Source organism: Pseudozyma flocculosa (genome assembly GCF_000417875.1).
Source record: "Pseudozyma flocculosa PF-1 unplaced genomic scaffold scaffold00028, whole genome shotgun sequence".
In the NCBI taxonomy this organism is placed as follows: Eukaryota; Fungi; Basidiomycota; class Ustilaginomycetes; order Ustilaginales; family Ustilaginaceae; genus Pseudozyma; species Pseudozyma flocculosa.
Window position 1 is genome coordinate 128,143 of NW_006920896.1, and position 10,670 is coordinate 138,812.

At 66.2% G+C, this 10,670-nt stretch overlaps 5 protein-coding genes across 5 annotated transcripts in view; 2 read left to right on the top strand and 3 right to left on the bottom strand.

The window, feature by feature from the left end:
* Nucleotides 1-608: 608 nt before the first annotated feature.
* On the bottom strand, nucleotides 609-2,128 carry PFL1_06643 (uncharacterized protein; the record flags this gene model as incomplete). Its single annotated transcript, XM_007884189.1, has 6 exons — nucleotides 609-709; nucleotides 793-891; nucleotides 1,026-1,088; nucleotides 1,183-1,263; nucleotides 1,356-1,467; nucleotides 1,553-2,128. The coding sequence occupies 6 exons, from the start codon at nucleotides 2,126-2,128 to the stop codon at nucleotides 609-611; spliced, it is 1,032 nt and encodes a 343-aa protein (XP_007882380.1).
* Nucleotides 2,129-2,675: 547 nt separating this feature from the next.
* On the top strand, nucleotides 2,676-4,358 carry PFL1_06644 (uncharacterized protein; the record flags this gene model as incomplete). The annotated part of the gene is made up of 4 exons (XM_007884190.1): nucleotides 2,676-2,707; nucleotides 2,818-2,924; nucleotides 3,008-3,217; nucleotides 3,346-4,358. The coding sequence occupies 4 exons, from the start codon at nucleotides 2,676-2,678 to the stop codon at nucleotides 4,356-4,358; spliced, it is 1,362 nt and encodes a 453-aa protein (XP_007882381.1).
* Nucleotides 4,359-4,636: 278 nt separating this feature from the next.
* On the bottom strand, nucleotides 4,637-5,143 carry PFL1_06645 (uncharacterized protein; the record flags this gene model as incomplete). The annotated part of the gene is made up of 3 exons (XM_007884191.1): nucleotides 4,637-4,704; nucleotides 4,817-4,925; nucleotides 5,036-5,143. The coding sequence occupies 3 exons, from the start codon at nucleotides 5,141-5,143 to the stop codon at nucleotides 4,637-4,639; spliced, it is 285 nt and encodes a 94-aa protein (XP_007882382.1).
* Nucleotides 5,144-5,835: 692 nt separating this feature from the next.
* PFL1_06646 (uncharacterized protein) lies at nucleotides 5,836-9,280 on the top strand (the record flags this gene model as incomplete). Its single annotated transcript, XM_007884192.1, has 3 exons — nucleotides 5,836-6,420; nucleotides 6,524-9,022; nucleotides 9,167-9,280. The coding sequence occupies 3 exons, from the start codon at nucleotides 5,836-5,838 to the stop codon at nucleotides 9,278-9,280; spliced, it is 3,198 nt and encodes a 1,065-aa protein (XP_007882383.1).
* Nucleotides 9,281-9,712: 432 nt separating this feature from the next.
* The window catches only part of PFL1_06647 (uncharacterized protein), a gene marked incomplete at both ends in the record, with an annotated part of 3,305 nt that continues 2,347 nt past the window's right edge, over nucleotides 9,713-10,670 (bottom strand). Inside the window, one exon of the mRNA XM_007884193.1 lies at nucleotides 9,713-10,448. Within this exon, the coding sequence (XP_007882384.1) occupies nucleotides 9,713-10,448 (736 nt within the window). The remainder of the gene's footprint in view (nucleotides 10,449-10,670) is intronic.

Sequence of the window (10,670 nt, forward strand, 5' to 3'; positions counted from 1 at the left end):
AAGCGCCGCCTTCACGCACGCTTTCCGCCCACAACTTTCTGCCCTCGTGTGACTCGGTCGGCGGCGTCGGCGGCGGCAGCGGCGGCGGCGACGTTGCTCCCGCCAGCTGGTCGTCGTCCCGATCCTCGGGCCAATCGAGCAAATGCCGGCCAGGCCCCGCAGCCGACGACAGCCAGTCAACAGCGATAGGGACGTTAGCCGCGCGCTACCGTCTGCCTGATCGCCTGCATCTCGGTGCCGGCGCTGCGTGTGCAGATGGAGGAGGATAAGGGACGACGCCTCCTCGCCCGACCTGATTGGCCGGCGGCCTGGCAGACCCGGCCAGGCAGGCAAAAGTCTCCGGTCCCCGTGGCAGCGTCTTCTTCCCCCTGACGCCCGCCACGAGGCCAAACCCGAGGCTCTCGCAGCATCGGGCCAACGGAGGGTGGGACCCACCTTCCAGTCGTGATCGGGCGCGAGTGCCCGTCGCTCTCGATAGCGGCGGGGCTAAACCCAGCGACGGCAGCTCATTCCACGTTCGTCGGTCATCGTCAGCATTGGGCCTTGCCGGTGTGAGAGAGTGTGGCCTCTGGCCATCCTGTATGAGCTTGGCTTCGGCGGAGACGGATTTATGACCAGTACAGCGACCCGCCAAACAGGCGCGGCTCGGTCAAGGTGAAGAGGAGCTTGGCGAAGCCCACGATGCCCGCAAGGTGGGCCAGATGGATGGCTGGACCATGGTCGAGGCTCGCGCGTCAGTACCGAGACTCTGTCCCCCTCGACGGGCACAGACGAGGCCAGGATCGCACTCACCCGCCTTCTTCTTGGGATGCCATTCGGACGCCGCGAACGGGTTGGGCAGGCCCATGGTGTTGCAAAAGACGTGCGAGAGCAGCGGGCCCACGATGGTGCCTGTCGTCGGGCGCAGTGGCCATAGCAGGCAGGGCATCGATGAAGTGGTCAGCCAACGTCGACGTCGGCGCAAAGGGCGAGGGCAGCAGCGGCGTCACGAGCGGGCAGTGAGGTGCCATAGACTCTCAACTCACCCGTCCGCATGAAGAGAAAGTTGGCGTACCAGCCAAACAGGCCGGTATAGATGAACTGGAACGCTGCACAGAGGAATCCGTGAGAGAAAAGATGTGTCCGAGCCGTGAGCACTCGAGACCTTCGATAAGAGGAGGGCGCTCCGCGGCTCGCACGTACCAGACTGCAGCAGTCCGCGCTTGAGCGCGTCCCTTGTCCGCCCGCCAGCGACGTATGTGCCCCAGGCGTGGTGTAGGTGCGCTTTGTGCCGGATCCAACGAGGATCGATCGATTGATGTCAGGACGGCGAGACGCTCGGCGTGCCAGGCGGGATGTCGCCCGAGCTCACTCACCGACGCCGAAGTAGAGCGGACTGGCGAAGATCATGCTGCGGGCCGAGGCGCCCGAGTAGAACATGATGCTGAGGATGCAGGAGCGGAAGACGAGCTCCTCGGTCAAGGGGCCCTGTTTGCCGTGTCTCACAGAGGGTACGGGCTGCATCAGCTATTGGGGCAACGCCGGCGTGCGGCGATGGCGAGAGCGCACTCACGACAATGTAGTTGCGGATCCCCTGCAGCGTCCTCCATTTGCTCGCGACATCGCGGTCGTAGTTGAAGGCGGCCTGGCCAGGCAGCTCCTGTTCTAGGTAGCTGACGTACAGAGGGCCGCAGTAGAGGGTCGCCGTGAGGAGGAGCGGGTAGACGGCAGCCTTGCCGAGGCCGAGCAGGAAGGTAAAGAGGGGCGGCGAGAGGGGGATGACGGAGGACGAGAGCAAGGACGGAGAAGGCAGGGGAAGCCCGAGCAGGCGCATCGACTGAAGCGTGGCAAAGAGGGGTGATGGGTCGACGACGGCGCCCCGGTAACGGAGGAGGGCGGCTGTGCCGACGAGGCTGATTGCACTGCTCCACGAGGCCACCTTGAGGCGCGCCCGGATGACGGCGGGATCGTCCTTGCTGAGCGGCCGGCCATCCGCATCCTTGGCACCGGCTGATCCGACGCGCGTCGACTTGAACAGGTACAGGCCGCCGACGTAAGACAGCGTGAATGCGCTGCACGCACCCACCGCCATGCTCGACGACAGCACGGGCGGTGCCGCCGGTGCGCTGAGCGTCGGAAGGAGCGACATTGCAACGACGCGCGACGCTGCCTCGGCGGGGAGTGGACCGAGGGCGGTGAGGCCAGAAGATGGTGGTGGAGGAGACAACCGGGGCCGCGAGGATAGGGATCGGGAGACAAGAAGAAGGGGGCCAGCCGTCGACCTCTTTCCAAGCCTCAGCCACTCGATGCCAACAAAGGGAAGGGCAACAAGGCAACGCAGGCCAGGAAGGCTCGTGCGGGCAAGAGACCCTGCATGCTGCCAGGCAGGCGGGTGGAGCAGCCAGCCGGCCCGGCCACCCGCCGCCGCTTCTCTGCCCACGCCAAAATGTGCCGGATATTGGGCCGAAAAGCCTCGGCAGGCCCACCGATACCGCCTCCTTCTCATCCTGGCCCACCACCACCACCACCACAGTCAACCGTCACCTCTCTCTCGCCCGCCCTGCCCTCAGCCGCTGCCCTGTTACGGATCGGCTTCGAGCTATTCCGCATGTCCGTATCGAGGGCCTGAAGAGGTCCAAGTCCGAGCGCCACCGAGCACATCGCAGTTCGAGGGCGGCGACCCGAGAGCTGCAGCCATGGCGGCAAACTACTGGCTCTCGACGCAATGGTAAGCAGGCCGACAGCGCACAACTACTGGCGCAGCCGAAGACCACCAATCTGGCCACTGACAGGCTTCCCTGATGCCACCGTCCCCGCCTTTCTCGCCCCGCGATGCAGCAACCACTGGCTGCTCGATCGGACGCAGCTCGACCTGGCGCGCAAGGAGGATGTCCTGTACGCCAGCCCCGAAGAACTGGCCGCAATACAGATATGGATCTCGAACCGTGAGCAGCGACCCCTGATCGCAAAGCGCCAAAGGAGCCGTCGTCCTAATCCTCCTCGCCTGTCCCAACTTCGTCCGCCGCAGAGGCCATCTATCTCTGCAAACGCCTTGCGCTCCGCCAGCGGGTCGTTGCGACCGCCTGCGTCTTCCTCCGCCGCTTCTTTGCCAAGAACTCGTACTGCGCCGTCGACCTCCTCCTCACCATTGCCGCTTGCGTGTACGTGGCCGCCAAGGTGGAAGAGTCGCCCGTTCACATCAAGAGCATCTGCGCCGAGGCCTCGCGGCACTTTGAGCGTGAGCATGTCCCCTGCACCGCCTCCCCGCCCCCCGTAGTCGCGCCGGCCTCTGCTCACCCCTGAACCTCGCCCTGCCGCGTCATAACCCCCCCTTCCCCCCCCCCCCCCTCTCCAATTCTGCGACAGAGCTGGGCTCGCGCAACTTCCACGCCGACATTTCGAGCGTGGCCGAGATGGAGTTCCACCTCCTGGAAGAGCTCGAGTTTGATCTGATCATCTATCACCCTTACCGCTCGCTCGTCGCCATCTACGAGCAGGTCGGCGCTCCCGCTATGCAGGCTCGCTCCAAGACACGCTCCGCGGAGACCTCCGCGATCGGTTCGAGGGCTGGCACCGGTGGTGGCGCCGCGGCCGTTGGGCTCGGGCTGTCGGGTGGTTCCGGCCTGCGCGGCGATGCCGAAGTCGACGCGGGCCTCTTCCCGCAGGGCCTCGGCGACGACTCGACGGCCGAGCTCGGCATCGCGGAGCTCGACGAGACCACCGTCCAGCTGGCCTGGTTCATCATCAACGACTCCTACTCGACCGACCTGCCCCTGATGCACCCGCCCCACCTCATAGCCATCGCGGCAATCTGGATGGCCCTGCTGCTGCACCCGGCCTCGCAGAAGAAGCTCACTTCGAGCGCTGAGGAGATGGAGCAGCAGAGGGCGAGATGGAGGAAGGAGGTGCAGGAGACGCTCGAGGGTGTCGGTTCGAGCCACGACGAGGCGAGCGGCCAGACCAACGCCTCGTCCTCGTCTTCGTCCTCGATCACGACTTCGGCGCAGCAGAGCAAGGCCACACCAGCGACGGCGGCGGCGTCGTCAGGTGCGAATCAGGGTCGGAGCGCGGCTTCACGGACCGCCACGCCTTCAAGCGCTACCTCGATAGGGGCGGCGGGGACGGTGCAGGAGCTCATCTCGACCTCGCTGCCCGATCCGCCGGCGCCGCCGTCAAACGAGACGCTGACGTGGCTGGCGAGCCTCAATGTCTCGATTGCCACCGTGGCGGGCATCGTGCAGGACCTGGTCAAGGCGTACGATCGCGAGGCCAAGGTGCGCAAGGCGAGCCAGGACGGGCCAGAGATGATCAAGCGGCTCGAGCGGATGCGGGATGCGCGGCGCAAAAGGCTGATCCGAGAGCTGGCCCATGCAATATGACTTTGGGTGCAAGTCGGCGTCTCGGTGCTCGTCTGTGTTTGCGCTCGTTTGGCTCGTGTGCCACAAGGTCTGGTATAGTACATGGTCGTTTTGCTGGTGGAGAAAGGCCGGGATTCGAGGATGCGCGGGAGCGGGTACAGTGCGGAGGTGCAGAGGCGCAGTGGTCTTGCGAGGGCCGGTCGAAGGTGGGCAGAGGGGAGCGGGCCGTCCGGGTTGTCGCTGAGCTGGGGCCGGGAATGATGCGGTTTCGAGCTCGGTGCCACGCTGGCCCGCGGGGGCTATGCTTCGATGTTGTCCGGCAATCGTCCAACGACCTTGACGGCGTACAAGCCGGGCAGGCGTTTCTCTGAGAGTTGATGAAGACGGGGATGAGACGACGGATCCAGGCGCGTCAGACAAGAGGGTCGAAGCGGAAGAGGCACGCGCGAGAGCGTCGAGGAGCAAAGGCTGGGACGTACCGATGCGCTGCCACTTTGCCACCCAGCTGTCCTCGGGTCGAAGCATGGCAATCATGCCGTCAAAGTTGGCCGTCGTGCACTCTGCCACCCGATCCTGACTTCCCTGCATCTGAGGTGGATGAGCGGCGGAGGACGCAGAGCATTATATACGGAGATGGGTCAGCCAAGGGTGATGGAGAGAGTCGGACGAGGGCAGGCGCCACGATGCGGCAGACTCACTTCGAGGACAGGTTCGCAATTGGGGCAGCCTTTGAGGTGGAAGTCCTTTGGCGACTGCACAAACTGGCAGCGCAGGCACGCCCGCAGCTTGTCTCGGCGTGTCGACATGGTGGCAGACGCTGCAAGGGCAGGCCGGATGTGGAAGGGTCGGGCCGAAAGGGGCGAGGAACAGCGATGTCGAGACGAAGTCCGAGCTGGCGGTTGGCTGGTAGAGGGGTCGTGGGTGATCGTTGTCGTGGTGGTGGTGGTGGCGGTGGCGGTGGCGGTGGCAGGGAGGCCAAGGGACAGGAGGATGGCTACCTGGCCGCCCGCCCGCCTCTGCTCCACTTCCGAGTCCCGCGGGGAGCGTGGGCAGGGCGGGCGGGCTCGAAGCTCTCTGCTCGTTGCACAGACGACATCGAGGTGCCTTTTGCTTGCTAGAAAACACCCTCACCCGCCTTCCCATCCACCCCGCCCCGACTGACGGATCGTCCGAAGCACCATACATCAGCCAGCCCGGAATCACCGTCCATCCGTCCCTTGCTTCGTCCCGTGCTCGAGCCGATCGGAGCGACCCGACACGACCCCGCCCGCCTTTGTCGCGCACCCGCAGCATCGTCCCCGACCAGCTGCAGCAGGATCAAACCACGCCAACGCCGCGCGCCGCTGCCTCGCACCCACCAAACCAGCCTGCCTGCGCTCCTTTGCGGCTGGAACCTGGCTAGCCGAGACCGCCGTCGTAGACGCACGATCACTCGACTGGCCAAGCAACCGGGAGATCACAGTTTCGTATTCCCCTACATAGAAGACCCTTTGCGACCATGGCCGACCGCAACTACCCCTACGGACAGGCGGGCGGCGGTGGCTACTACCAAGGAGGAGGCCACCAGCAGTCCCCCTACAGCCGCCCTCGACGAGGTGGTGGCGGCGGAGGGGGAGGACGCGGTGGCGGATACTACGGCGGCGGTGGTGGCGGCCACCACCACCACCAGCAGACTCCACAGCACACGCCCGAGTCGCGAGCCGAGCAAAAGGCGCGCCAGCTCAAGCTCAACCTCTACAAGCTCGGCGAGGAAAAGGACTTCCACCCGCCCAGCGACCTCCTCAAGCTCTCGCGCTGGATCCAGGAGAGGGCAAAGGACGGCGTCGAGCCCGTCAACGCCGCATTCCGCATCATGGTCGTCGAGCAGCCCCACAAGATTCCCCTCATCGCCGCCCTCATCGGCTTCCTCTGCCTCTCGCCCAACCAGCGCCGCGATGCCGAACGCCAGGACCCAGCGGAGCACGATGCCGACGCCCAGGTGGCATCCAAGGACGACACCGTCGGCATCACCGTCGTCAAGGACCTCGTCCGTGCCTTCCGAACCTATCTCGACGCCCGCCTCTGGCGCAACACGAGGCTGAGCGTGAGTTCAACGAGTGCTCGTGTCCGTCGAGCAGGCTCATCCGCTGACCCGACCGCTTCCTGCCCATACTCTCTGTCCATGACTACCTCGCCTCCGCCCGCAGCTGCACCTCTTCGCCGCGCTGGTGCCGCTTCGTATCATCTCGGCCAGCTCGCTCCGGACGCTGCTCTCATCGTTCGCAGCCGTGCTCGACGAGCCAGGTGTGGCCGCATCGCGGGGTGACCGCGCCGCCATCTGCATCATCGAGATGATTTGCAGGGGCGGCCAGGATCTGCTGCTTCGCGACGACGTCGACGACGTCGACGGCGTCGAGAACGGCGACGCCGCCTCCGCCGACGAAGGCGCCAGGCAGGAGCTGGACGCTCTCGTGGAAAAGGTGACCGCCTACAACGCTTCCCGCAAGGTCGAATACGAGCTGGCGGCGCCCTTTAGCGTCGACGCCATCGACGGCAACACGCTCCGCCAGGAATCGTTCGAGGACTGTGTCCGCGCCCTCGAGGCATGCCAGTCGCAGGGCTACACTCGCCCGGCGTTCCTCCCGACCCCGAGCGATCTCCTGCCCGCCGCCATCTCGCCCAGCGCCAGCAAGCTGCCCCGGGAAGAGCGGAGTGTCAGCCTGCCCGACGTGCTCGTGCCTCCAGACGAGGACCTGGACGCCTCGGGCGTCGACGTGGCCTTTGCCTCGTTCGGCGAGACGGCCGGTGAGCGCACCAAGCGGCACGCCCGCTCGGGCAAGCTCGACATCGGCAAGGGCGAGGCCGACCAGCGACGGGCCGGCAGTGGGCCGGAGCGCGTCGACCGGCAGGCGCGGTGGTTCGTCGACTCGGTGCCGCAGCCGGGGACTCCGTCGTCGGTGGTGCTGCGCGCCATCCTGGCAGACATGATCGACCTCTACGAGGTCAACCGCAAGGATGCGGCGCGCCTCATCCTCGACCTGCCCTCGTGGCTGCGCCGCGGCACCTTCGGCGGCAAGGTGTCGCCCGACGCCGGCCTGTTTGGCGAGTCGGACGAGGAGTGGTGGTACGTCGAGCGGGCCGGCACGGGCCAGACTGTCGAGGGCGGTTGGAGCCTCGATGACCTGATTGTCGAGTCGGTCGTATCGACGTCGCTGGTGCTGCCGACGCCGCCGCGCAACGCGCTCTACTACACGGCGCTGCTGCGCGAGGTGGTGTCGGTGACGCCGGGCACCATTGCGCCCTCGCTCGGCCGCACCATCCGCACCTTCTACTCGGCCATGGGCGACGGCCGCATCGACGCCGAGGTGCTGGACCGCTTTGCCGACTGGTTCAGCATCCACCTGTCCAACTTCAACTTTGGCTGGGCCTGGAAGGAGTGGATCGGCGACGCCGCGCTGCCGGCCTCGCACCCGCGCCGTGCCTTTAGCCGTAGGATTGTCGAGCTCGAGGTGAGGCTGGCCTACTACGACCGGATCAAGCAGACGCTGCCCGAGGAGATTGCCCAGTCGTCGCTGGCGCCCGAGGAGCCGCTGCCCGCCTTTACGTACGCCGACGAGAGCCACCCGTACCACGCGCAGGCTTCGCGGCTGATCAACTCGATCCGCGCCAAGGCGGCGGCTCCGGTCATCATGGCCGACTTTGAGAGTTTCAAGGCGAGCATCCGCCCCGACCCGTCGTCGTTTTCGCTGCCCGACGCCGGCAACGACGACGGCGGCATCGATGCGCAGGGCAAGGTCGAGAGCGAGCAGCAGGCCGAGGCCGTGGTGCGCGACATTGCCATCCAGGCGGTGCTGTTTGTCGGCAGCCGCTCGTTTTCCCACTTCCTCAACATTGTCGAGCGCTACCACGCGCTGCTGCGCCAGCTGTCGTCGTCGCCGCGCATGCGCATCGCCATCCTGTGCGGCGCCACGCGCTTCTGGGCGCGCTCGGCGCAGTGGGTGGGCATCGTCATCGACAAGCTGCTCCAGTACCGCATCGTCGAGCCGGCCGACGTCGTCGACTTTGTCTTTTCGCCGCCCACCGACGAGCCGGCGCCTGTGCTGCTGGGCAGCGGCGACGGCGTGCCCCACAGCTTCTCGCGGGTGCCCGCGGTCGTCGGCGCGGGCAGCTCGCAGCGCGACTGGAGCTCGTTTAACTGGTGGCTCATCATCCGGCTCACGCTGAAAAAGGTCAACGGGCGCGTGGACCAGCTGCAGAAGCGACTCGAGGACATCGAGAGGGAGGAGGCGCTGGAGCAGGAGCGCAAGGAGGCCGCGCTGGCGGCGGGAATGGACGAGGACGACTCGACGCCCGCCTCGCCACAGCAGGTGCCGGCGGCACCGTCGCTGCCGCTCTTCCCCACCTCGGCCTCGTTGCCGCCTCGACCCGACCTCTCCTCTGCCAACGCCGTGACTGCCACGACGGTCGCGTCGACGACGGCGAGGGACGAGGAGAAGCGCAAGGCGACGAGCGAAGAGGCGCGCATCAGCCTCGAGGCGATCCAAGTCGAGCAGCGCAAGGTCTTTATCTCGGTCCTGGGCGGATTCAACCGGCTGCTCAAGCAGTCTGGAGCGCTGCAGATGGACCTGGCATCGACGCAGGAGTGGGACGACGCAAAGTGGCAGAGCTGGTGGATCCGCGGATGGTTCCTTGAACTTTGTCGGCTGGTGAGTCCTCGGCGGGGCGCTCTTTGTTGCGAGAATGCAGGTGGCCTTTCATCAGACTGACGATCCCTCTTTCCCTCTCCCCTTCCCGGCCACCGACTCACTCTGCCACTGCCACTGCCACTGCGACTGTGACTGCGACGACAGTTCAACAAGCAGATCCTCGCCAACCGCGAAACCATCATGGCAAACGTCTTCCCCGACGAGGCGGATCCGGCGCGCGAAATCGTCGAGAGGGCCATCGATATGCTCTCCGAGTAGAGAGGAGAAACCCCCCTCGCCCCCCAACCTTCCTATCTTATCCCCCCGCCCGCCCGCCTGCCGGCCAACGACGGCACACCACCTGCTTATTAGTCCTCCCATTCCACTCGACCGAGGCGACGAGGTCAAAGGGTCGACTCTCTGTAGTTCGTATTCTCTTGTCGAGGCGCTGTTTTTCTCTCTGGCCCTCTCAATACAAAACAAAGAAAGCCACGACCTGGATGACCGACCGGCCGGACGGCCAGGGGCGATGGCCGCGCGGCCGCTGGGGTTGGTGGGCTGGGACGGAGGGCGGGGCAGGCAGATGCGAGCGGCGACGGAGATCGAGACTTGCTCCGATCGCGCTGCCGCCCGGCATCCTCTGGCCCCGCCAACCCGCTACCCTTTCCGTCTCGGACGTGGCCACGACGGCGGCACGGTGTGGCACCGTCGTTAGTAGGCGAGGTCGTCGACGTCGCCCTGGGCCGGCCCGTCAAGGTCCGTGTAGCTGTTGATGGCCGCCGTACGGGAGGCGCGCGGGTCGAGGGGCTTGGGCGGGTCCGGCAGCGGTTCAGCGGGCAACTTGACCGTCCCCGACCTCCAGTCTGCCGCGGGGCTGCCGTTGGGGGCCAGTCCGCCGATGCGCATGCTGAGCGAGGCCGACGAGGGGCTGGCGTAGCCGCCGTTGCCGGCCATGGGGACCGCGGCCGAGGGCATGACGCCGCCGATGCGTTCGCCCAGCCTGCGACCGGGCGACGTCGCTCGCCGGCCGTACGACGCCGTCGACGACGGCGAGTCCATGGCGGCCGTGCTGCCGCCGAGCCGGATCAGTCCCACCCTCGAGCTGTTGAAGAGAGGCGACGGAGCGCCCGGGCTCGCGTCCATTGGCGTGGCTCCGCCAAAGCGCTGGGAGAGCGGGGTGCCGGCTCCTCCGCCCGGGCCCGAGTGACCGGCGAGCGCCTGCGGTCGGCAGGGGTCGCGGACGTAGTTGTTGAAGAAGCGCGTCTCCTGGATTGGCTGCTCGGCGTGCGACTCGAGAAAGGCGCGGTGCTTGTTGAGGACGTGCTTCTGCACAAAGATGGCCGCCTTGAACAGCTTGCCGCACTGAGCGCCCGCGACCTCGACGACGCAGCGGTGCTTCTCCTTTTCCTCTTCCTTGACAAAGGGCAGCGCCGCAGCCATCATTTCGCTGTTCGGTCGTCGAGAGGCAGAGAGAGAGAGAGAAAGAGAGAGAGAGAGAGAGAGAGAGAGAGAGAGAGAGAGGAGGAGAGAGAGAGAGAGAGAGAGAGAGAGAGAGAGAGAGGAGGAGGAGGAGGAGGGAGGGTAGGTACGGTACGGTACGGTACGGTACGGTACGTACGTACGTACGGTACGTACGTACGTACGGTACGGTACGGTACGGTACGGTACG